This window comes from Nyctibius grandis, chromosome 5, assembly GCF_013368605.1.
Source record: "Nyctibius grandis isolate bNycGra1 chromosome 5, bNycGra1.pri, whole genome shotgun sequence".
Classification (NCBI taxonomy): domain Eukaryota; kingdom Metazoa; phylum Chordata; class Aves; order Nyctibiiformes; family Nyctibiidae; genus Nyctibius; species Nyctibius grandis.
The window spans coordinates 53,405,614-53,431,774 of NC_090662.1; the positions used below are offsets into that span (position 1 = coordinate 53,405,614).

At 41.6% G+C, this 26,161-nt stretch overlaps 1 protein-coding gene across 1 annotated transcript in view; it reads left to right on the plus strand.

Annotated features, from left to right (window-relative positions):
• The first annotated feature begins 1,255 nt into the window (after window positions 1-1,255).
• Window positions 1,256-26,161, plus strand: part of PLEKHG7 (pleckstrin homology and RhoGEF domain containing G7) — a 35,487-nt gene continuing 10,581 nt past the window's right edge. Inside the window, 12 exon segments of the mRNA XM_068401741.1 lie at window positions 1,256-1,972; window positions 3,139-3,161; window positions 8,518-8,645; window positions 9,951-9,991; window positions 11,959-12,054; window positions 13,193-13,342; window positions 15,333-15,428; window positions 17,773-17,868; window positions 19,139-19,252; window positions 20,900-21,074; window positions 23,033-23,148; window positions 24,175-24,268. Coding sequence (XP_068257842.1) covers window positions 1,256-1,972; window positions 3,139-3,161; window positions 8,518-8,645; window positions 9,951-9,991; window positions 11,959-12,054; window positions 13,193-13,342; window positions 15,333-15,428; window positions 17,773-17,868; window positions 19,139-19,252; window positions 20,900-21,074; window positions 23,033-23,148; window positions 24,175-24,268 — 1,846 coding nt within the window.

Consider the following 26,161-nt stretch of genomic DNA (forward strand, 5'->3'; position numbering starts at 1 on the left):
AATCATATCTTTGCTCATAAGTTGAAAATAGTAATAATTTCTCATTATTGTAATTCATGATATATCTTGAATGTGATTTTTAGTGTTTGTCCGTTTTAATAAGCAAATGTGCTAATTAGCCTTTATCTATTAAAGAGGAATGAATAGATGCTAATATATTTGTGGCTGTTCACTACAGTTGTGAAAGAAGCCATTTCCATCATAAAGATGTGCTTTTTCTTCAGTAAACATCTGAATTATTGTCTTCTAATGGCTGAAGACCTTGAAAAAAGCAATACTTTGAACTAGCAAACTTGATGAAATAATTTGTTTCTAATCACTTCAGAAATCAATCTGATGGGACTATATAATTAGACAAAAATCATATTCAATGTGTGATATTCAATAGCTCAAGAAAAAAGTCAACATATGTTTGAATAAACTCATTCTAATAAATAAAAGTGCCCAAAGAAGCCAGCAATCATGAACAGTTTTAAGATTCCTCTTAGCAAACAAAGAAGCTGAATTAAAGAAGTTGAAGAGGTTGAATTAATAATCTTCAGTTATAACTTGAGATGTCAGTCCATTTTTAGAGAGACTAGTCATAAAATACCTTAAAATAGAGCTTCATGAATCACAGAACATAAGATTATTTACTGGTCAATCAACAGATAAGTTACTTCGATAAACTGTTGTCTTCATTCTTTGATTACAATGTATACATAATTACTACAAAATACTTTTCCTACTGAAAAGAAAAGTGAGTGATTAGACTCACCTTACATAAATAAATTGTATTTGCTTAAGCATTCAGTGAGTAATTAGTATTTGTTCATAAATGATTGTGCAACACGTAGGAGTCCAGAGAGCTAGTGACTTCATTTTTATCCCATGTACAGCGGTATCACAATCTCACTTATTGATGGGGGAGTGGCAACAGGAAATTAGGCGGCCGCAGTACCAGACAAGCAGAGTTCCTAAGTACACAGTTAGTCTTCACCATCTAATCAGTTCTGCTGACTGATGCTGACACTGCTTGCACACAGTTAGTGGCTGTTCAAACAGCTTGCTGAAATAGGGTCCTGAAGCTGTTGAAACCTGCATTTAAGCAGGATTCAAAGTGCAGGCAATTGTTTCTGTATTAGTGCACATATCTGCATTATTTCCTTTAGATTTTTTTTCCATTTGCATATCCTCCCATATAAAAATGCATATGGCAAGTTTCTAAGAACCTTTTCTGATCATGCATCCTAGGTACCCACAGCTATAAATCTTCATGCTGCAAATAATACAACAACCAAACTCTGATTATTCTCCGGACCTGGTCAAAGAAACCTGCATCAGAGTGGGACTTCTAAATAAGGAAGCTAAGCTTCATAAAGAAAATGTTGCTTTGTCTAGAAGCAGCAATCCAGAAGATATCTTCAGTCCTTGTGAAACACAGGCAGTATCAGTTTGTATGGACACCACCATGCCTCCAGGTGACTACATTCGACAACGAGGTTATACAGAGTCTTCACTTCTGAAACTTCCTGCAGAGGAGTGCATTGGGAGCCACCGTGCACTGTTCCAGTTTGACCGGCATGCTCTGGCCAGAATTTCCACTTCTCCAACTTTAAGGCGTCTAAGGATGGCCTCTGCCTCACAAGCACCATCATTTCAGGACTGCTCCGACACAGCTCAGCTGCGAAATCAAAAGGAATACACCAGCTCTCTCCACCACATTTGTAAGAGTCCACCTAGGTGCACTACAACTTCCTTATTGTCATTGCCTTCTTGTGTCCATGCAAAATTACTGTCTTCCAAAGCCAAGTCTGAAACAACTATAACAGATCCAGAGTCTACCAGCCCCAGATCAAAGCTGCCAAGCCAAAAAGATCTTCTCAACAATGGCAGTGCCAATGAGACATTCAAAAACTCTCGGAGAGCCAACTCTGCTACACTGCCTAGGAGACTCCCTCACCCCAGCCCTACACCACAGGAGGGTGTCCAGGTAAGAGGAATAGGATGATGCAACCTCTTTTTCAGTCTTGCATATTCAGTGTCGGTCCATCATGGCCCAGTGCATAAACAGTGCAGTTCTTAACCTGAACTGCAACCGGCTTGTGTTCCTTTGATAAAACAGACCAACTTCTATGCTCACAAGGAAGGGAGATTTTTTCTTCCAAATCAGCAAGAGACAATGGTTCCAGCCTTGTCTCTTGGTGACCAGGTTGGCCTATTCCACTCCTGCACATGGCCACTCTTTTCCACCTCTGTCCATTCACCCTGGTGGGCCAGTATAACTGTTTGTGTGGCTATGAAAGCACAAGACTAAGTAATTTATCCAATTCTGGTTTGGGTTTTAGAAGATTGTTTTCTTTCCAGGGTCCTTCAGCAGGGTTCTTCCTAAGTCGGGGCAGTTCTCTATTCTGTTTTACTGAATAGCATTACTAACCCCAAGAAAACCAAGAATGAAGTCATTCAAGATGGTTGAGCCAAATTTAAGGTTTGCTACAACCAAAGGAAGAGGTCCCATTCCCTTTCTTTATTTCCATTTACCTAGCTCTGCCACTCACTGGCCCCCTCCATTTTTATGTTCAGCTCCATAAATGAGCAGGCAATTGTGCAATCTTTTCTGAAAAAAAGAAACACTGATTCGGTGAGTCTCAGCATCAGTAAAGAGAAATAAGCAAGGCAGGAGCTAGCCCTCCTTCTTTCCCTGGCAGCAAACTACCATTCAGCTATCCCCCATAACTTCACCCCAAGGAGAAAAGGAAAGGCACTTCATAAGCCAGGTTTGCTACTAGATCTACGCTCCAAGACCTTACATTACTTGCACAAGCTGTTAAATTTGGACACATGCTTGACTCCGTCCTCATGCAAAGCACCTACACACAGGTTGCACTGAACATGGATGGTGTCAAATAGGTGAATAGCTCTTTACTAACTGGTTAGTATTGTGCCACAGACCAAAAGCTATTTCACCCCTCCTTCAAATACAGAAAACATTCTGGATATCAAATGAGTTCTGCTCCTTTCTCCAAAACAGCAAAAATAATTAGCCAACATCTAAGTCTATGTAGTATATTACTCTTAATAAATGAGTATTTCTTTCACAAAAACAGATTGCTTGCTTGCTTTCTGACCAAGTAACAAGAATATTTCACTTTCTTTCAGAAGAGTGGATTGCCTATACAAAGGTATGCGTATATTTGTTTTATATATATTCTAAGCTTCACTGCTGTACATTTTTAACGAATCTGCTTCACTGTAAGACAAAACTGAACAGTGAGGTATGTATGTGTAACTCAACTTTAATTTGTAGATTCGATTTGTGAAATGCCTGTCACCAGCTTGTTAAACTAAACTTTTTAATGAGATTGTCTTTCAAAGGTGGTCCTCTCCCCGACATGTTTAGCTGTATTTCACGCAATATTTCAGCTGGACCATCGGAGAGCTCTGCACTAGGAACTAACTGCCAAAAGCTCTGGCTGTTTGGATTAGCAGCGTCAAATTTCAGCTTGAAGAATGTGAAACATCTCATAATCTTGAGCAACAATCTTCAAAACTTTGTGGGAGGGAAAGGGAAGCAAAGACGCTAGCAGAACAGCTCGATATTGTTCTCATACACCAGCAAAGCAGATCTAGGACTGCTGCTGGATTGGGGGATTGTTAATCCTACAAACTAAGAATACTTGCATTTTATAAGTTAGTGCAGGCAAGATAAGGTGTTGTGCACTGTAGATCTGTGCAGTGAATTGCATCAAGATCTTACAAGCAATTATCAGAAAGTAAAATCTTGATTAGAAATGAGTTTGATTCAGCCACGTTTGTTTCCTTAAGATGTTCAAATGTTTACAGAAGGGAAACAAAATTTATTTTTCCCCCAAGCAACAAGGAAGTAGCAGCTAGTACCTCCCTTAATAACCATACCTCTCTCACTGGTGCAGTGCTCCCTTTACTGCATGATCCCCTTGAAGATTTCAGGTGGGGCATGCAAGTGAGTGAAGTATATTAAAAGCACTAGCCCTGGTGAGCAAGGATGGGGAAGACAGTAATAGCCTCAGAACAAAGAGCAGAACACCGCTTTTGTGACTCTACCATAATCTGTTTCACTTCTTAAGGCAGTAGACATCATTAGCTGAGCCGTATCTCCTCTTCTTCCCAATGTTTACTCATTTTCAGGTAAAACCTCCAGTATAACCAACCGTTTGCAAAGAGGTCTGTGTTTGGGACTGGGTGTGTTGGAGCAGGCTGATACAGTCTGTGAGTCATTACACAATGCAGCTCACTAGACAAGGTTTAGCAGATGTGTGTGTGTGTGTGTCTACACGCTCAGTGTAGAAGGCACTTCCTAGATTTTCTCAATTGTTGCAATTTCCAGGCCACTCTTTAGCACTTTGAATTTACAGTAGAAAAGGGAGAGGGAGATGGAGAAAGGAGAGAAGGGAGAGATCTTTGCATTTCGGTGTGAAAACAAGTGATCCGCACCTACTACGGGAAAAGTCTGCACCGATCCAACTCAAAACTATAATACATAAGCATATCTCACTGATGGGGTGAAGGTTTGTGTGATCTGTAGCAAACTTCAGGGGAAAATTTGAAGAATACTGAATGCAAATGGCTAAACAGGACAACACTGAACATTTAATGTACACACCTTCTCTTGGTGCCACTTGCCTGGCAGCTTCAGAGGAAAACCATTATATGCCAGCTAGGATATTGGCTCTGGCCTTTTATCCAGATACATTTTAAAATCAAGAAATCACAATGCAAGCTTTGTTCCACAGCCACCAGCAGGAAAGATTGAGAAAAGGATGTTTGGATGATGTATTATGATTTTATTTCTTGTCCTGACCAATACTATAATGTGCAGAAATGTAAAACAAAAATCACCAGTTTCTGCTTTAAACTTTTTTGTCAGGTTGAATTTGGTCCAAGGTCTGGGCAAGGGCTGCATTCAGCTCCTCCTTTATCCATATCATTAGTCTAACTCCTTAACAGCTAATCCCTTCTTATCACAGCCAGAGAAAACCGCTGAAATGTCAGATTATTTTCTCCATCTAGAAGTGCATTGGGACATTTGCAGCCCTCCTCCAAGGCTGACTTACATATCGCCCAGGGTAAAAACATACCTCCAACCTTCAGTTTTAATGAACATCTCCTCCCTGCTCTCAGGCTGCACTTTCAAAAGCCTTTCTTAAACCAGCAATGCTCATTTTAAACAGCCTTCCCCCACACAGCTTTCAGTCAGGAGCGCCAGTACATCTCTGTTGGCATGGCAACATGCTGAACTGATGCTGAATAAAAATAATCAGCCAAAATAAATAAACAAAGGGGCAATACAGAGAGAGGTGTGTGTGGTGGAGACAGGGTGAGATGCTAAAGCCAACACTGCCATGGAAGGAAGTGTTGATGAAACAAAACCTTTAGTTTACTCTGAGCTCATTTTCTCCTTGCCCCGTTGAGCATATCAGAGACTCAGTGCAAAACTGGATTGCGCTATTTCCTGAAGACAACCAGCTAATGAGGAGTTTTCTCAGTAACTGCCAAGGCAGCCCATTTTCAATGAGTTGAGGGAGCTGGGCTCATTTATCTTGAAGTGCTCCTCTTCCTCTTTTAATGTCTCAATGCCCATAAAGTGTCATGCTAACTCTTTGAATCAGGGAGTCCAAATACCCTGCCTGAGTGGCTTGGGTAACAGTGTCATCACCTGGCAGCTATCTCAGTACTGTGACCACCCTGTTTTATTGATGCTTGTAATCTCTTCTGTTGCTTTTATTCTTATCTAGTAGGCATTCTTTTAAATAACTTACCTATTATTTAAGTAAGGTGATTTATATAGATGTCTGTTTCCTGGGACATCTAAAGGTCTAGTTAGGCTAAGATTATGAACATATCAAGATACGGATATCTAAAAAGCAATCAGCTGAAAGTCTCCATGCCCTAGAAGCAACTGTATACCCAGGATATTTGTATTTCCAGACCATGAGCTGCTTCAGTGTCTTTAGTAATTTTCCACAACTTTGTAATCCAAGCCTGTGACATTATCTTGTTTCACAAAACAAGAATATTTAAAGGAGGAACTACTGGAGATTATATCTCGTCAGGTGCTTGAGCTCATCACTAAAATACAAACATTCCTTTCACTCAAGCACTTCAGCCCCCTGCCTCTAATAAGGAAAACAAAAAACTAAAGAAAAAGGCCTAAGCTACAGCGTCTGCAGGCATGAAAAGATGGTAAAATATTGCATACAGACTCAAAAACTGATAAATTGCATCACACAGCACATCAGTAGCTTCATTCATCCAGTAAAAGCAACAAGAGCATCTAATGTATCTAATATGTGTACAGGCAGTGGGCCAGGTGACCACAGATACCTGTGTATCTTCATCTGTGAAGCATGAGTACGTGATTTAGGCATGTAAGTCATTAATCACACCAGGCATGTCAAACTGCAAAGGTATATGGTACATACACATCCAAGTGACCTTGGCATGGTCCAACACATCACAGGCTTGCATACCTTTGTGAAGAGCCTGTTTAGACGTATGTGTCTCTGAAGTTCAAGGCTCTTTTGATCTAGGGAAATAACACTGTTTAACTCAGTTACAATGAAACTGTGCTTCCCATTACTAATCTTCATAAACTACTAGCCTCCAACTTCAAAACATATTCTGCAATTGAAGTAGGCTAGATACTTTAAGAATCAATAATACATTGGCAAAATTTTGTTGTGAATCCAACCTGAAATAAATCCCTTTAATTTCACAGTACGAGTGACAACTTTTAGAATTATCCTTGTATTATATTGCAGCATCTGGCCTGTATAATAATCCAGCAGCCCAAGAGATTGCATGGTGGAATCACTAGAGGTTTCAGAAGCATCTTAGTATGATTGTTACCGACACAAAATTTGCACTGGGTAGCACTCAGCGCACCTCATCAGGAAGCAGTCTCCCTTGCACTGATAGGGGCTTGCAGACAACCAAGAAACAGACCCCATCCATAAAAGCTTTCAAACCACGTCTTAGGATCAATTTCATGAGAAACCTCAGAGTTTCACTGTAAATCTCTAAAGTTAAGCAAACAGATCCTATGCTCCCCATTCAATAGGACCACCAGAAAATGAAAAGCTCTTAGAGAACTCATATGTTGCACGTTGTCAAGTCCTCAACATTTAGTTTTCAAGCCCTAACATGCCTGTGTTTCCAGTATTAAAGTCCCAGACTTGGCCCTCCTGATAGCCTACAGCCCTCTCTGTTGTTAGGAGCAGGTCTTTTATCTATACAATTCAAATTTAGCTAAGGCAATTGCAAGCAATGTCACTGTCAGATCGTAACAATAAGCATAATCTCCATGTCCTGCTATACACATCAAATCCCAGTTCTCTACCTCAGAGCTCATCTGTCAGGTGATAAGTTGTCAAGTGACTATTCACGCACTTAAGGGGAAAAATATACCTGCCAGGTTTCACATCAGGTGTTGGCAAATAGCGAAATACTCACAGTAAGGTATCTGCCTAGGCAAAAAAGTAATTAGAATTATACTTAGCTGACCAAAAATACCATACAGAATAAATGGTGACTAAAAAAAAGAATTTTTATATATGTACACACATTTCATGCCTTCTCCTTCAGCTACTTAATTACTGACCCTTTGAAATCTGATGCAGTCTTCAAGTGTCAATCAGTTGAAGACAGCAGAACAGAAGATACAGACATCCATCGCTTTGCAACAGTATACTAACACAATTAATTAGCTATCGGTGTGTCATTAGCAAAATCCAAAAAGGTTTTTGATGTGCACCAATAATTTCTGTATGAATGCAAGCAGCCTTTGGCACAAACACACTGTTGGATACAGAATGCCTGTGTCACTTCACTTGATAGATCTACACCCTGGACAATGCCCTCCGTTAGTAACAACAATAGTTGGGAAGAGCCATTTGTTTTCGACCAGCAGGGCTGCTAAGTCATATTATATTCAAAATACAAAATATTTGAATTAGCAGGAAAAAAGCCAAAAAGTTTTAGAAGGAAAATAGCATGAACTAGCCAAAAGGTTAAATATTTTTTAAAAATCCCAACATTTAAACTCTTTCACCAGTATGCTGTCTTTTCCTGAAATCATCTGACTTATATGAAGTTAAAAGTAATGGCAGCTCACATACAAGCTAGGGACATCGTCTTTAACTGCTTCCTTGGACTCCAGTGCCAAAATATAGATTCTGAAATCTCCACTTACTTTTTGCCTAATCTCAGAAGAACCCAGGAATTTCCATTGTTTAAATTCTCTAAGTACCTAATATCTGAGGCAAGCCAGGGCCATAAGCACCTTGATCTCAGCAACAATGTGGAGTTGGAAGGAGAATTAGGTATTTGCTGTTGATTACTGAATTTTTCTACTCATTTTTCCTTTAACACATTATGTCATAGCCACTGAGATTTGGTTTTTTAGCTCATTTCCTCCTGCCTCAGCAAGGAGCACTTCAGAAGTTTCCTCTGCAGCCCTGAGCAGAGAGAGATGACATGTGGTGGTGTTGCGTCTCACAGATCAGCCGAGTGCAGGCGTAGCTCCATGGTAGTGAGTCTGCCAGGATTCGAGGTGTTCCCTGGAGACCTCCTGGTGCCAGACAGTGCCATGGACTACCTGCCCCACGCGGCCCTGCTGCTGAGTGCAGGTCAGACAAAGGGTGGGGTTTGCTCGTCTGAGCCCAGCAAAAGGCACAACTGAAACGTGTGCATTTGTGGGATGGGGAGGGAGGATCAATGCGACAATGACACACAAGGCAGCACAGCCACCATGGGGATTCTGTTACCCAACACCAAAGTAACTACATTGCTAATTTTAAAATTCCCCCAAACTACTTTTTCTGCGTTTTATTGTTGAATGCAAAATCTAAGAGGTAGCTGAGGGGGCAGGACACAGATCACCTCCCTCCTCCACAGGGTAGGAGCAACCAAAGCCCAGGCCAGGATCTCCCTCTGCAAGCAGCTGAGTTACAAATTCCCACCTGCACAGCTTCACGGGAAGAGGATGGCCACGCTTCCCAACAGTGCTCTAATCACAAAGGCAGAAGACCCAGCTCATGGCTAGAGGTTGCTCACAAGACCTTCCAATACTGAAATGTAGACCTGCAAGCAATTTCCACAAATACCTGTTGTGGAGTATAGTGTGCAGTGTGATTGCTAGAGACCAGAAGATGCTGATGACCAGAGACCAAAATTTTCTCAAAAAAATAAATAAGTCAAGGTCACAATCAGCATTTTCGTGAAAGTAAACAAGACAACCATCCCCAGAAAGAATGAACAAGGCCTTCAAAATCCAAAAGGAGGAAGTTTTGACTGTGATTCCCAGTCACACACAGGCCTGAATGTAGGCGACACATTTAGAAAACTTTTTCAAATTTCTTGCTGAACAAGCACAGCCATTCCTCACCTCTCGCCAGTGGTGAGATCTACATCTAGATCCCCAGCTTTCCCTGTGCCTCACTAAGGACCATGAATTACAGCCTGCACCACCATGCCAGCCCCATGAGAGATCTGAGGCTTAGGTTTTGTAGGACCGTTTATTCACAGGAGTTTTAAATACCTGCATAGCTCCAAAATATCATTCATGAGCAGACGTAGCCTAGTTCTTGCTTCAGAACAATGGATATCTTCAAAAACTGGCCTGAGGTATGATGCGTTTTCCCATGTAAAGTACTGTCAATCACATACTGATCATCTGCAGCAAGTGAGAGCGTTTAGCATCATCCAAGATCCCATCACTGACATATTTCTTGCTGGGAGGAATCCAATAGGCTTAATGGGTTTTAAGTGTGGTGCACAAACTGCCTAAACACAAGTATTAAATCTGAGCCCAGTAGAGTATAGTATATCAGGATTCATATAAAAAAAAAAAATTTAAAAAACCCCATATAAATAATATTTTTATTTTTAGTTGTTTGTTTCTTTACTGATAACACTTTTGTTTTACTCATTAGAGTCCAAAAAGCCAAGGTGGCCATTTGCCAAAAGAGGAGCTGTGAGTATTTCACCACATTTTTTTCCTTGCACTGACCTTGCCCTCTCACACAACTAACCTGGGTAAAAAAGAGTTTCTTCAATTTAGTGCCCTTGGAGAAAGGCAGCCAGCAGGTGAGCCGAACGCAGAGGTCTCAGCCCACCCTGGGACTTCTTGGACATTAATCTGCAATGAAGGTAGGGTGGCTCCAGCGCAGCCACCAGTGCCCCTGCACGTGATGCACATGAAAATACAGCCAGTGCCACTGCCCCCCATCCCCGGGGTGATGGGAGGAGAGGTGCCCTTGGCACCAGGAGGGAAGAGGGGAGTGGGCAAGGGGGGACCTCTCATTCAAGGTGTTCAGGGCTGGCAGCGGGTCCAGTGCAGCTCCCCGGGATAAGAGAGCACAAGGTGGGTAAGTCAGTTGCATCATTGCTTTGACCGCACTGTATCCTGTATTTTCTGCATGTCAACCTAAACCTTAGTGCCTCAGGGCTCTGGAGTATGTGCCTAAGTCCCACTCACATGGAAGGGTCTAGGCTTTACCTTTCAAAGTAACTTTTTTAGCTGCTTTCTTAGGCCTTTCCTTGTCCCTGTGGGCACCCTCACACTCTCAGTAAAAGTATACACACCAGCACACTTCAGTTAATATCCTTATTTAGCACATTTCCTTGACTTTTCCAGTTATGAACATTTTTCACTTATAGGGTATCTGAATTTCCTTTTTGAGTGTTGTTTCATCATTCAAAAAAATCATTGCAAGTGTCTGATATACTTTGCACCCCTAAACATGTAATTGTCAATAGTTCCCTTCCTAATATTTTTTGCATTTTATCTTCTAAATCTCATCTATCAAAGAAGAGTTTGTGCAATTGAAAACCAATGCAAGTACTCAGATTAGCATGTACAAGGAGTTTCCCACTTCATTGATAGCATTTCTACAGCATTTGAAGGAGCATGGCCTAAACTGAGAATTTTTTTTTTTGAATATTCAGCAAAATATTTGGAACTTTGCAATAAAATGCATTGGATATTTAGCCAAAAGTAATTTCTGAGACTATTAAATGCCATAAAATTTAATTATGAAGATTCATTTGCTGGGCATGGTTAAGCATGTGTATATATAATTGCATTATTGTTTCTGCTCCATTTCAAGCTATCTTTCAAAACCAAGAGTTGACCTTAAACTCTGAATTTCAAACATTATAATCAAACACATATTTCAAAATTTGCTTGAGTTCAGTGCCTAAAGTTCAGACAATAGAAATACATGAAGTATGAGTATACAGTTCCAGAGAGCAGATAAAACTTAGGCAAACACCGTATAAGTCTATGCTCACAGCACTAAATCAGAGTTCATAAATATTGGTTAAACTTTTTACATGGCACTGTCAGCCTGAAAAAACAAAGCCAAACCAAAAGCAATTGTTTTTATTTCATGATGCCTCACAGACAAACTCCTCCTGCTCTTTAAGCTTTCTAAAAGCTCATTTTATAGATGCTTCTCTGCAACTGACCAAAGGAATTTTTTCAATACGTAGCTCAAGTAAAAAATCTTAAAAAACATAAAAATAAACAAACACACAAGCTTTGTATACCTATGGCAGGAGGATGATTTCAACTATGAGTTTGTTGTCCCCTACTTCTGACAGTGCTGAAGGAAGCAAAGTGTTTTATTTGTTCTGTCTGCTGAGGGTAGCCCATTGTCTGTTGCCATACCAATGATTTGCCCTGCCAAAGACTTCTGTATTACATAAATAAGATCTTACACACCCACACCTAAGCCACATACACACCCCACCCATAGCTACAAATAAACCTGCCATCACTGCCTCATCTCTGTGTAGGAGAGTCTGAAAATATGAGGAAATCACTCAGTTAAGGGCAAGTTCCTTACAGATCAGAGTAAGGTTACTGAGCTGGGTAAACTTCTTATTGGTCTTTAAAACATTGTAGGAATCGGAGAGGGTTTTTTTGTCGTTCAACAGGGTAAAGACAAACAGAAGCAAACATCTGAACTGGAAAACTGTCTTTCAACCATTAAGATCACAGACTGCAGCACATATGATTTTTTCTGCTTTAAGGTATCAAAATACTCAGTATACTGTACCAAGGATACTTAAAGATGGGGATAAAAATTCTGCATTCTTTTCAAACCATTTATACCATTTTTCACTATATTAATCTGGATATGAGACCTTTCTGCAGAATTATTGCTTAAGCAAAAGGTATATTTTTAGTTTTTGAAATGAAGGGGTGAGGGGGAAACTGCGAATGTCGTAGGTGGTTAGCAAGGGCCCTCACAACCACCTGGATGTTGCCAGGCTTTCAGTCTGCCCTAGATCAGGGAGGTACCACCTTCAGAAAAAGCCATCAAGTCAACTGTCTCAGCAGTGCCTGCAGATCTGGGGAAAGAAATTGCAGCATCGCAGAGATACCAAATGGGGCACGGTCACCCTCACCGCTGTCTTAGGGGTGCATTCAGAGGCAGACACGTAGAGGTCAGTGCCAACACCAAGGTTCAGCTGCAGAAATCCCACCAAAGCCTGTCTGCCAGATAAACAAGGCTCCTGGCTTCCAGGGCCCCCTAGCCATAGAAACACCAAGCTTGGGCTACCCGGGTGATATTCAGATAATCCACACCTAACACCATCCCTTCTCCAGAGCAAACCTTTTGCTTCTCACAGCAGGCTGTTATATCCAGTTCCCCATAGACTTGGTTGTTGAGGACTCCTGTCAGTGCCTGACATATATGGGGACGATTGACTTTGGAGCAGGTCAGGAATGTGATAGGGGCCACCTTAGGACTAAACAAAACAAAATTCAAGTACCTATGAAGACCTAGTCCTTTGGTACCTTGATTTTACCATCTGGAAAATAGGAAGCTGTCATCCATCCCTGCTTTCCAGCAGAAGCAGTAGCACAACAGATTAAATTCCTTAGCATTTGCAAGCTGCCCAATACTTTATGATACAGCATCCCACCAACATAGACTATCATACTGTGTTACTTTCAAATTCAGTGTGTTGATGTTATAAATATTTTGGAGGAAAATGTCAGTTTTTTTAATCTTATTAAAAGAATCTTTAAGTCTTCAGAAGAAGAATCAGTAATACTGGCAATCAGGCTCTTTACATGGACAAATAGATCATAGATTCTTTTCATAAGGTCTGAAGCAGTTGATGTAACAGTCAGTGGTTTTCTTTCTTCTTCAATCAATAGAGTAAAACCTGGCATGATTTTATAAAAGCACAGCAGACTGAGCAGAAAGATGTTGACAGCCGGTTAAAAGTGAAAAAAGAAGCAGCAGCATGGGAACTTTTCACGAGTGTATGCAATTACTTCCTGGATCATTTGCTGGTTCTCAAGATGGTAACTTCAGATTTCATTTCTCAGAAATAATGAAACATTATTTGCCCTGCTGCCAGCATGGCAGACATAAAGCCACCTGTAACCTCTCATTGGGTGTCTACGGGGGAATGACTTCAGCGCTTGGGTTTTCTCCCATCTTGTCTGCTCATCCTGTTTCCACAGTTCCCTTTGGTTTTTATCTTCTTGATGGCATCTCTTCTTCTAGACATCACTTTATAGACATCTTCTAGACAGATCCTTCCAGTAATCTCAGCTGATATTCTACTTTTCCTCTTACTAACGCTGAACTGAAGCCACTCTCCAATTGACTATACTGGATATTTCTCTACCCCTAGTCTGTAATGTTACACTCTCCGTTTAACTTCATATACAGCTGTGGTTAGATTATCCTGACTAGAGCATGAAAACTTCAGAATTCAGCAGACTGGTAGTTCTAACATTATAAGAAAACAAGCAAACTAAAAAAGTACTCCTATCCCAAAAACTCCAAATTGCCTCCATCATGGTGAATTTTAAGAGCTTTGAAATACGGACAAGAATATTACACACTGTTACAAGAATAGCTGCACTATTTACATTCATCACACATCAAAAGTTAGTGTATCCATTTAAAAGGATGGAAGCTTCCCCAAATATTTTCCTATCATTTTTCTCTTATTCTGCACAGACAACTTCTGTTTTCTTATTAGTTGAAGGAAAAAGATTAGTGAAACATCTTCCGTGTTGCTGAAAAGTTAACCTAGGCAGTACAAGAAGTACGGCAAAGTAAAGGGAATAAATAGAGGAGTGGGCTGAAGTCTTCCTTAGTGGGGCAGAACAGGAAGAGAGAGGAAAGGGGAAGACAGGACCAGCTATTGGTCCAAGGCAAGATGGAAGCATCCTTCCTTCTATACACTTTGTTCAGAGATCTGAGAAGATTAAAAACACGTGAATCCTGGGAAGGATGAGGACAATAGGAGACATGCAGGCCCCTTGGTGAGTCTGATGTAGGAATCTGCAGACAAGCCTTAGCCAGCCCTGCGTGAACCACAAATGATAAACTATTCTGTCCCCACCAGCTTCCCAAACTGTGCTGCCAAATAAAGAACCCATTGAATTTGGGTAGCCAGTTTTACAGATACCTGCTACTCTAAGCAGTTCCCAGTACAGAAATATTCCAACGATTTTAATGAATCTCCACAGGAAACTTTAAGACCACCTTAAATCCCCTTTAAGCTCTCAGGTCAACTGATCCTGGCAACTGCAGAATTACACAAGGCTAATCAAGCACTCTCACTGGCTCTTCAGTCTTGGCACCTCGGTGAAGGGTTTTCCCATTAATGTTTTTCACACATATACAAAAAATTCTACTTGGTAATCTACATCTTTTAAGCCTTTTTCAGATTTAAATCAGATTCAGCACAGCTCCAAGATCACCATCAGAGCTTAAATAACATAAAATCTTAAACAGCTAATAAATACACATGCGGTTTTCACTCAATACAGGTTAATAAAACAATCCAAAGAGATGAAAAACTTTAATGAGCCCTCTACTTATGCTATTCCAACTATTTTTTTTTCCACAGTAACTCTAAACAACTTATATAGCAGCAGATGTATGGGGTAGGAAGGAAAGCATTTAGAAAGGTCATAGAAATCTGAAACTATGGCTCTGATGTTATTAAATCCTTCACACCAATCTGCAGGGGGCTCAGTTGCCCCTCTTCTGCCAGAGAGCACAGCAGGGACATAACTGCCTCCGTGGCAGCCGCAGAGACACCCCAGAGACATCACTCATACCCTCCTTTTTGCACAAAGCCCAATATTTAGCCTTCAGGCAGGTCAGAAAAGTTTCTCAGAGTATCGTCTTCTGCCCTCCCCAAATCAAATGATCGTTTCATGAGAATTATAGTGCAAATGTTCTTTTCAGGGGGAAAAAAAAAAAAAGGAGAGAGAGAGAGAGAGAGATATTGAATTGGCACAAATAGTAAATTTTGTTTTGGTTTTAAAGGTATTTATGAACACTCTAAGATGCCTCCAGAGTAATGAGTTTCTCTTGGATGTGGATTTGTGGAGACTTTTTGCAAACTTAGAGGAGTTAAACAAGGTGAGTAAAAAAATAAAAGTCTTACTGAGATCAGAAGTCAACCAGACCAATAAAAGGAGATGAGAAACCATCCATAAAACTTCTATTCAGATTCAATGCTCACGTTTGGAACTTACTTCAAATAATTAGTCTTTCCTTTATTTCTATTTTGTATATCAGTGGGGGTCAAATTTCACCAGTGCAAATTACTCTCATGTGCCTCCAGCAAAAGATAAACAGGCATTTGAACATGGAGGAAAGCTCATTTGGCAGTTGCTTCTGAAGTAAACACTACTTTGAGACTAATTCTAATAAGCAGCATCCTTTTAAAAGGATTTGTGAAGATAAATTCCAACTGCACAATCCTTACAGCAAAACAATCAGAATGGCAAAATAGCTGCAATAACAAGTTTCCTTTTGCAAACAGATGGGCACAAAGACTTTGCTCTCTATTATGCCACTCCAGTAGAGCAAGTTAAAACAAAACGATGACCACCCCTCTCCAGCTGGGGTTTCGCTTGGTGTGGGTGGAAGGATATCTCCCACACCGACTCGATGCTCTGTGTTCATATACTACTTACCCTCCAGCTTCCAGGAGGAGGGGGATCATAAGGCTTGGCTGTGATGTGCTCCAGCTCTTTGCTGCTTGTGGCCAGTTACTGGGAGACCATTTTCAGCTCCTGAAAGTTAAAGGAACCCATAAGTCCAAAATGGCTTTTACATAACTTCAGAAACAAAACAGGAGGTTTTCTTAGCTTGAGAGTTCTTTTACAGGACACCTCACCCTTAATAGCAAGGTGAATTTTGAAAGGGGCTCTTCAGCTGCATAAGTTGAATAACTGCTCACAATCACATCACATGCCCTAAACCAGTTGCTTACTTCCAGTTCTTCCCCTTATCGAGTTCCCGTGCCTGACCAGTTAACACCTCCCTTTTTAGCCAAGACAAGAAAAGCTGAGAAGCTCTTCAGATTAGGGACAATTAGCCAGAGCTCAAACACAGGAGCAAGTCACCTCTGCTCAGTGACTGACCACACACCATCTGAGCTGCTGTGAGTGACCACCTGAGCAGGTTTGGAGACACAAGGAAAGAGATTTTTAGCTGATGTGTTTCACCTTGCACTTGTTGTGGGCTAAGACCATACATGCAGACAACTACTAGTGTTCAGTTGATGTGTGTGTGATGAGTCCTTCGTTCTTGTTCAGAGAAGTGAGAGGGCTATATTGCTGTGTGCCATTTAGAGATCACAAAAGCTTTGAGTTTGGCTGGAGCTTGGTCATGTCTTGAAAGAATTCTCTTTAATATCTTTCTTTATTTTGTTTTCTAATTTTGTTGTCCTTATTAATGAGGATGATAAATTATCATCCTTTATGCATACTTGTATGTAAAATAGTGATCAAATGTCAGAGAAAGTAGCTTCTCTCAATGCCTTCTATGCCTTTTTTTAATGCATTTTACAGCATGCATTTCTTCTTGACAGCAGGCCGAATCCATGAAGAAATGCATGCTGTAAAAGGTGTAAAAATTGTCAAAATGAAAGAGTAAACATCATCCTATAAGCAACCCTGCCCCCATAAATACACCAAACAAAGCAGTGTGTGCAGCTACAACAGCAGTTCATAGCAGTATCACAGAGAATGATGTTCCCTTCTGGACTAAAATTTGGCCTAAAGCTGAGACTGGTCATGAATTTGTGTGCAAATAGTGTGTTCAGGAGGCAAATGTGGGCTTAGGAGCAGGCTTTCATCCACATCTGACTGACAGTGTGGGCACCCCTGAATCCAGTGCAAACATATAAAGTTAACTTATAGCCAATATGTGACTTTTTATAGCATTTTATAGAAATTTCCCTCATCTCCAATAGCATGAAACAAACTCAAACTATGAAAGACTGTATCTCCTTGAAATGACCATGAAGACTGCCTTAATTGTCACAGCTCTGTCATACACAGTGTTTGCCAGTAAATACCATTCACCCATTGTAATTGTTCATGTCAATTCATGTTAAATACAGCTGCTACCCTAAAATAAGTTTAAATGGAATAAATAATCTTGTTTCAAATCTTTTGTCATATGGCATTATCACAACATAAGTTGGTATTTGAATAGATTTCTTTTAGCTTCTGACTAATTAAAGCATTCCGGGTGTAATTCTGAAGCTATTTACAGAATCACAGAATCAACTAGGTTGGAAGAGACCTCTGGGATCATCGAGTCCAACCTTTGACCTAACACAATTCTGGCAATGTCGGGGAAATAGGCACCCCATTAGGCTTGCAGCCCAATTTATTGGGAAATAATTGTTTTAAACTTAACTTCAGAAGATCACTGATGTTAATTTCTCTTTTTTTCCCCCCTTACTTAGATAAGTCTCAGTTTTCTGAAAACCTGTTTTGAAACTGTGAAGGAGCATGTCAGCAAGTCAGACTCTCCTATGGATTTCAGCTCCATACTCAGAAAGGTAACATAATTAGAAGTATTCTCACTTAATATCAGCAGGTCCTTGCAGCAGACCATTTATCATAACATGCAGTTGCTTTAGAGCAATCCAGTCAGTCAAGGACAGGCCATCTGTCACAGGCAGTTTAGTTTCAGCCTCACGCACCTCCTGTCAGTAGGATATTTTTCTTTTTATTCACTGGCGTGTTTGAAGTGGTCATGGAAAGGTGCTCTGTATGTGGAACAAAGTGTGGAAAGATTTTCCCTTCCTGGGGAACGGTAGCTCAGACCTTGAGGTAACTTTGCCACCAGCAGAGGCGAGCTTCTCGCTCTATGGAAGATGACCAGACACCAGCTCCATCACTGGATGTTCCCTGCCTTCTTTCACTCCATCGCATAGATCCTTCCTTTACTCCATGGACCAGACCCATAAGTGCTTAATTAAGAGCTCAATGGGACTGAAATACCTCTCGAACTTTGGCCTGTATCTGCTAAGCAAGAGAGAGGCACAGATACAGCTGTCCTGCCGCTGCCAAGCACTGCTCTGCAACCCTTTTGGGCAGCCTGCATGGTAAACAAGGCAGTTGTCCAAACAGCTCTATTTCCTGCACAAATTCCCAATGACTGAAAAGTTGGCAATATTAATACAGACAGAAAATCAATTGATGGACCTGAACTTTCCCTAGCAGTAGAGGCCATTAGAAAACTTCTGGGAAAATATTAAAACAGACCCTACCTCAGGGTTAGGATTTTAAAAAGGGAAAGGGAGGCTAGAGCTTGGCTTCTCACCCCCATTACCTCTGATTTCAGGTGTTCTTACCAGTTACGCTTGTGTGAGAGAGACAAAATCCCAGACAAAACTGAGTTTTATCACGGATGGCATTCAACATTTCTAAGAGCTAAAACATTCCGATATAAAGTGACATGCTATATGAGGCCATGCAAAGCTGTTGCATAGACAGTGTTTTTTATCTTCAGCTTCTACAGGAATGTCACATCATATATTTCCAGTGCGAACGAAGTCTAAGAATGCTTCACACCTCTGCAGAGCTGTTAGAACTCTGCTGCCATGCATTGCTTGAGCACAGTTGTGGGTTTTTTTACTACTTTACCACTTTTTTACTACTTTTTAACTTGCCCTTTACTTTTCTAACTCACCCTTTCCCTCTTCCGCTATTTTCCTAGGTATGAGGAAATCTCAGGTAAAATGCCCATTACAAAACCAAAACTTTTCTTCCTCCCTTTGTCACGACATTTATCTTTCTTGTTAAGTTTCCAAGCCTTTTCTGCAGTTTTTCCAGGGTGACCTCTGCCAGACACACCAGATTTATTGCCTTAATTACACCTCCGCTGTCTTCTACTTGGAAAACCTGAGACAGAGAGAAGATTTTGGCATCTACCTGAAAGTAAAGTGATGGTTTTGTTGTTGTTCTTCTTGTTATCTTCAGCCTTCCTGCCTTATGATAGGATTTTAACAGCAGACTAGGAAAGTTCATTGGAAGCAAACCTGTGTAGATAGCATTTTACATAGATTTTTTGAACCGCAGAGGTTATCATAGATACGAAGTCACCCTTCTGAGTGTATGTTCCCCTGCATATGTGAAAGTCCATACTTGTAATTTAGAACAGGCAAGAGAGGGAAGCCAAAAGGGAACATCTGGCTGCTTTTTTTTCAGGCAGAAAATACATACTGCCAGCCTCGATCATTCAGATGTTTCACACATAATCCCTTGACTTGGTGACCTCCCCCTTAACAAAGTGAAATGGTTACAGAAAAAAAGAAAGAAAAATCAAGCCACATTGTAAAATCTCTCTCAAGTCTTTTACCTTGATATATGTCCTGCATAGCAGCTTGGTTTAGATGTTGGGTGGGAACACAGTATGTAGGGTATTACGTACTTTAGCAGATGACAGGGCTCACGTTCCCTGAGTACGAAACAGCCCCCAGCCTCTGTGCTGTGCCACATCAGCAGTGACATACGCAAACCTCAAAACTGGAGAAGCGTGTGATGGCTTCCTTCTGCTTAAGGAAAGGTGTATATGATACAACCCAAAACAAGGGGAATAGAAATCCATGAGCATGTCAGTGCTTTCATGTGTCTTGGGAGCCTACAATGAGAGAGCGGGGTGGGTTTTGGCTGAGCCCTGTCAAGAAAGACAGGCTGCTTTCCTCGCTCACGGGTATTCGCTGACCCACGTGCCCACAGGGAGCAAGCAACCCCTCTGCAATAGCAGTGTTTTAGCTCCTCTGACAGGTTCTGCTTAATCATAGATAAAGCAAATGATAGAACTTGCTATCAAAACACTACAATTAAGTCAGCATTTACCTCCCTCTAAGGCTGGAAAGAGCTATCAGTGATGTGTTTGTAAAGTTACAGCACTAGAGCAGGTTCTGTCTTTGCCGACACCACATCTGCCTGAAGTGACAACTCCAGCCAGTGGAGCAGTGGGGCTCCCAGGGAGAGGGCTCCACTCTTTATGACTTATCATTAGCAGACCAGCGTGTCCTGTCAATAGTTAAGATTGATCTTCAACATTACAAGCCTAGAAAGAGAAATCTGAAGAAGTGGGCTTTTCTCACAGGCAGCCCAAAACTGGGAGGACATGTCTTTGTAGCAGCCAAACTCTGCAGCTTTTAGGGCCTGGGACTTTCACATCGCTTGCTCCCCAACAAGGATTTCATACACTCATGCCTAGGAAAAAGTTCCCCAGTAGGAAGTAGCAGGTGACCCTAAAACATTAGGTGACCCTCAGATGTGACTGAGGTTTTCCTGATAAAATTAAAATGGCAGATAAACAAGAGCACTGCTTGATCTGCTAGCATGGCCACAGCATCTCAAAGGGAAGCAGCAATGCAGAAAGTGAATCTGGAGGAGAAATGCGATTCCCCCTGTAGAGAGCCTTTACGCTGCCCTTGTTCTCACTGTGTGAGAAGTTCATTTTTAATTAGTCCCTGCCTCATTAAAGTCAGCTGATGATGCAGAAAACTGTTTGCTACCTCCCTGCCAGGGAGCAAGCTGAGGCCTAAGGCAGGTTTTCCTTGTCTTCAGCAGTGGTGTGAACAAAACGAACAGTGCAAGAGGCTGCATCTGCCAGAGCTGCTGGTCGCTCCTTTCCATCGACTGACACGCTATCCCCTCCTCCTTAACAACATCTGGAAGAGGAGCACTGACGAAACAGAGAAAGGCTTTATCTGGTCACTTAAAGAGAAGGTGGAAAAGTCCATATGTAAGTAGCTACGGTTAAAAGTCAAGTGTGCAGTTAACAATTAGCAAGTTATGTGGCTTTTTTGTGCATGTCCTTTGAGTGTGAATGGGTCCGGTCTCCCTGCAGAGATGCAATGAGGACGTGCAATGCCTTTCTACAATCCTAAGCCCTTCCCCATTCTGTAGGAAATGATTGGTGCCACCCTTTTGCTGTCAAAGCCTCTCTGAGCAAGGTCACAGGACTCTCAAATCAGTGAGCCACTTGTATTTGCTCAGAAACATCTGCAGTGACATGCAATTAAAAGCAGATCACAAATTAGAACAAATCAAGAAAGATCTCAAACAAAGAAGTCTTTGAGTTGGATTTATGTCTAGGGAGGATTTGTTGGGGATAATCCTTAATAGGATAAATTTGCACTCACAAGGGGAATATTATGTCAGTGACCTTTCATTAAATGACAGGGTCCTAAGATGTAAAGCAGCTGAAGAGCTATCTATCTCAGCTATGGATTTTCTCTAGCTATTGTGGAAAAAGAAGGGGTTGGTCAAGGAATATATTTTTTTCGCTGCATTTTGTTTTAAGTAAATAATTTATTAATTCTAAATAATTTTTTAATTCAGTTTTGTTCAGGAAGCTATAAATGCATCTCTAAGTGTCTTATGGTCACATAGCACATCAGCAGATAGGTTTATTCCACAAAGGCCTCATGCAGCCCCCAGTGAAATCAAAAACAAGGCAGTGCATGAGCAAAACACTATCCTGCCAATCTCAGCAGGGAGAGGTGCCAGGCAATGCTTCATCCTCACCAGCAGCAGACCAGGACCTTGAGACACCCAGCATGGTGGCTCGCTCTCTGCCACTATCCTTTTCCCCATCCTGGAGTCTGAAGGCTCAAACATCTCCTTGGGAGATGAGGCACAGAGAGAGTTAATGTCTTCTAGAGAGAGATAAATCTAGAGCTCCTTCTTCTTGGCTAAATACTCCCATGACAGAATTGCCACCTAAACGAGAGACACGGGTTCTTTCTTTTCTTGCCAAGTCTTTTGAGGAGTCTAGCCTGATGGCCACACAAGGAGCACACTTTTCGGCACAGAATGGGTCCCATGGGAAAATAAGATGGTTTTGTTGCTAGTCTGGGGACTTCTGCTGCAAGGGCATCAATTTTAGGTATGCTCCAAAAGACCATGGGTTATCTGGGGAATATTACTGGCAAATAAATAGGTCATTCCACATTTTAGATACCTCTGGGCCAAGCAAACCATAGATAGAGGGGGGTGACCCCTCTTTATTCATTGACACATGACAAAAATCTGCCCTCATTTTTTGATCAGTGAATCAGCGACATAAGGAATAGTTGCAGACCCAGCATTCCCCTTCTGGTCCATATGTGTGTGTGTGTGTCTGAAACCATTATTTGCAGTATCACTCAACACAAAAACTTGGAATTTAAGTTGCAGGTCCATTAAAGGTTTCCCCATAATGGCCCTGAATCAGCAAAGACTTAGTCCCCATTTTTCACATTCTGAGGTGCCCCCATCCCAGATAAATACTTCAGTCACTTCTGGCACCACTTCCCCTGAAATTAATTCTCATTAACTTCAACAGACTTTTGATCAGGCTGTATATAATGAAAATTATTTTTCTCTCACTACCCCAGAAAGGGAGGATTTTTTAAAGAACTTTTTAAGATTACAGTTTCATTGAGTTTTATATGATTCTCCCTGTTCCCCAGTCAGATTAGTAAACATAACCTTTTCATTTACCAATGAATTTAAGCATGTTTGAATGCATGGTTTGAAATTCTGGCTCTGCCGACCTGAGAAGGGTTTAGGCATTTTTTACAATGAGGCCAAGATTTCATCTGGGGCTTCATATGTGAGGTGCTTTGGCTCCCACTGAAGAAAAACAGTATTCAGCATCTTCTATGAACAGGACTGGTTTTGCCAGCCTTGGCATAACTGATGTTTCACATATTCCAGGGGATCTGGAAGGTAAAGTGAGGTGGTTGGACAACTTTCAGAAGTTCAGGCAGCTGCAAGAGGTCATAGTTTGGCCTCAGGTCTGAGATCGTGACAAGAGATTCTTTGTCCCAGAGGTAAGCAGTTTTTTAAAGGGCATTTTTCCTTGATGAAGGTTTAGTTTCCTATCTATCTTTACAGTGTGGTCTAAAGTTGGCTGGTTGTCTACATTCTAGTTACTGGGGGTGGCCCTGCTCTAACAGGAGCAGATGCAGCCTGAGCACTGCAAATACTGTAGCTGGACACTCAGGATGTGCACAGTGCCTTGGATCGCAGCATGGGTTGCTCTCAGCTAGCATTCAAGAGAGTACGATCATATGGTCCAGGAGGACTCTCCAGTGTTTGCTTTTAGGGGGTGGAATGAAATGGGATAGATGCAAGATAGACTGGATATCAGGAAAAATTTCTTCACCAAAAGGGTTGTCGGGCATTGGAACAGGCTGCCCAGGGAAGTGGTGGAGTCACCATCCCTGGAGGTATTTAAAAGATGTGTAGATGTGGTGCTTAGGGACATGGTTTAGTGGTGGACTTGGCAGTGTGAGGTTAATGGCTTGGCTTGATGATCTTAAAGGTCCTTTCCACCCAAAATGATTCTATGATTATATGATTCTAAGTATTACTACCTTTTTATAAGGATATGAAGTAGAAATTATTTGCCTCTTTCACTTCTCAGGCTAAGCCAAATAAATTTCTATTTACATTTAAATAGCATTACAAAAAAATTACACAGCGTACCTGGGAACATGTGCACCTTTCTGCTGTGCTTACCCCCTTACCCATACAGTCAGACTTTAAGCAGCATTATGGTAACATCGTCAAGTGGGTCTCACCTCAAGAATTATGTCTGTTCACATGCAGGGCTGCAAAAAACATTAAACTCACTCCGTAAAAGAAAAACCCAGCTTAACATTTCAAAAGCGTAAACACATTTAAGCAATAGCACTGCTGAAGAAACACAGCCATGCTCAGTCATTAGCTGTGCGATGTATTTAGCCTGAGATAAGAGCACACATGTGCTCAGTTTGTTTAACTGCTGGTTGCCTCCCAGTTCATCATCAGATATGCAAGATTCCCCATTCTCTCTCTCTCTTTTTTGGGTCAAGTATTTGAAGCAAAGCTTAAGAGAAAACAACAGCGAAAAGATTTTGTCTTCAGTGAACAGACTTCTCCTTCATGAAGGGAGGCTAACACTAGCAGGTAATGTCCCTAAAATGGTCTTGTATCAGGAGTTTGCTTAACAGAATCATATTTTGTTATGGCAGGTCTAGAATGAACATCTGCAACAGTATTTGAGAAGGTGCGGGAAAGAAAAAGCAAATGTACAGCTTGTCAGAGAGAGACTGAGAAACAGCCAAACTGCCAAAAGGATGAGTAATCTGCATGATTGCTTGTTGCCACATCTGGATATTCAGTCTACCAGGTGCTGAAGAAATCAGCTTGACTGGCCAAAGACTGCCACTCAAAGGGGGCGTTCTACTGTCACGTTCAAGAACGTGGCAAAAGGAAAACAGGAAGTTTAGACTGTCCTATACAAGGTGCCTCACGTGCCAGGGACCGATGTCAACATACCTCACCTATCTGGCACCATATCTGCTATGAGTTTCACTGAAAATTACTGAAAAGTCCAGAGGTTTTTCCTATTTTTATTTCATACTTCATCTCTGCTAAGATTGCTGTTTTGATGGATACCTTGGAACAAGAAAGGGTTATCCTGCCAGGTGGCTTCCCTTTTATGAACAGAGTACTCAGACAACATGCCATTAACTCCACAGGGAGCACAGTGGTCCCACACAAGCATGTTGATTTCTACAACGCTGCTCGCAGCTGTCTGTCACCCTGGCAGAGCGGAGACTCACGGAGACTCACATCTCCAGACACACAGGCACTGTTTTGTAGCAGGGCACAGGTTGTTGCTGGGGCGCTGCTGCAGAATCTCTACCTGCACAGGAGAGGAGGATTTCCTCCTTGCATGAGCTGGAAGCAGAGCCTGGGCAGTTTGGAGAAGACCATCATCTGAAAGGATGCTGGAAGCCGTGTGCCACAGTGTCTGCAGGGCTGTAGCAATGGTTTGACAGAAATGAGCACAGCCCTTGTCTTACATTTCCTTCACCAACATCCTCAGGAGCAGAGGTGAAGAGAATAAGCACACAATACTTTCTGTCTCCTACCACCATTATTACTGTTATGAAGGGAGCAGCAAAAGGGACACGGTCTATTTTTCAGTGTTTTTGTTTTCCTTCCCATGTAAGGAGAATTATAGTAGCAGAGGAGAAGGTGCAACATCAGGGTATGGAGAGCAGAAGAAAAGGTTGCTGCTGATGTTTAGAGGGTGGCAGGCAAAGGAGAAAGAAAGTCCTTTCCTGACAATGCTTCCCCCTGCAGTGAGACATCAGCCCTCAATGCAGGAGGTAAGGGTGGCTGTCGGGTGTCCACATTTCTTTCTGCAATACGTAATCAGAAAATGGAGGAGGTATGAGCATAACTCTTACCCACCAAGACAGCCAGCTGCCTGCAATATGCAATACAAAAGTGCCTGGCATTTGGCCACTTCTCTGAATGAAATATCTTTCATGACAAAAATGAAATCACAAGTCAAATATAATGCCACACAGCAGAAAGAAGCGTGTCCTAAAGTCACAGCTCTGAACAGACTCACACAAATTTGGTGTAAAGGTGAACTGTGCATGTTGGAATGAAACTGAGATCAGTGAGACCACAGCTGCATGGTTTTTTTGTAATCCTGTAGAGTGAGAATAGGAGCAGCTGAGAGAAGTGGGTTTGTTCAGCTGTAGAAAGAGAAGACTCAGGGAAGCATTACTGCTGTCTTCAACTGCCTAAAGGCTGGTTTAAGGCAGATGGAGCTAAAGGCATCTTGGAGTTGCACAGAGAAAGGATGAGATGTAACAATGCAAGTTGCAGCATGAGGTATTCCCCCAACAGATATCTGGAAAAACTTGTTAACAATTAGGCTGGTCAAACATTGGTACAGGGTACCAGAGAGGTTCCAGAGTCTCCCTTCTTTGACATACTCAAAACTTGACTGAACAACCTGCTCTAGCTTGGCCTGTTTGGAGCATTGGGTTGGACCAG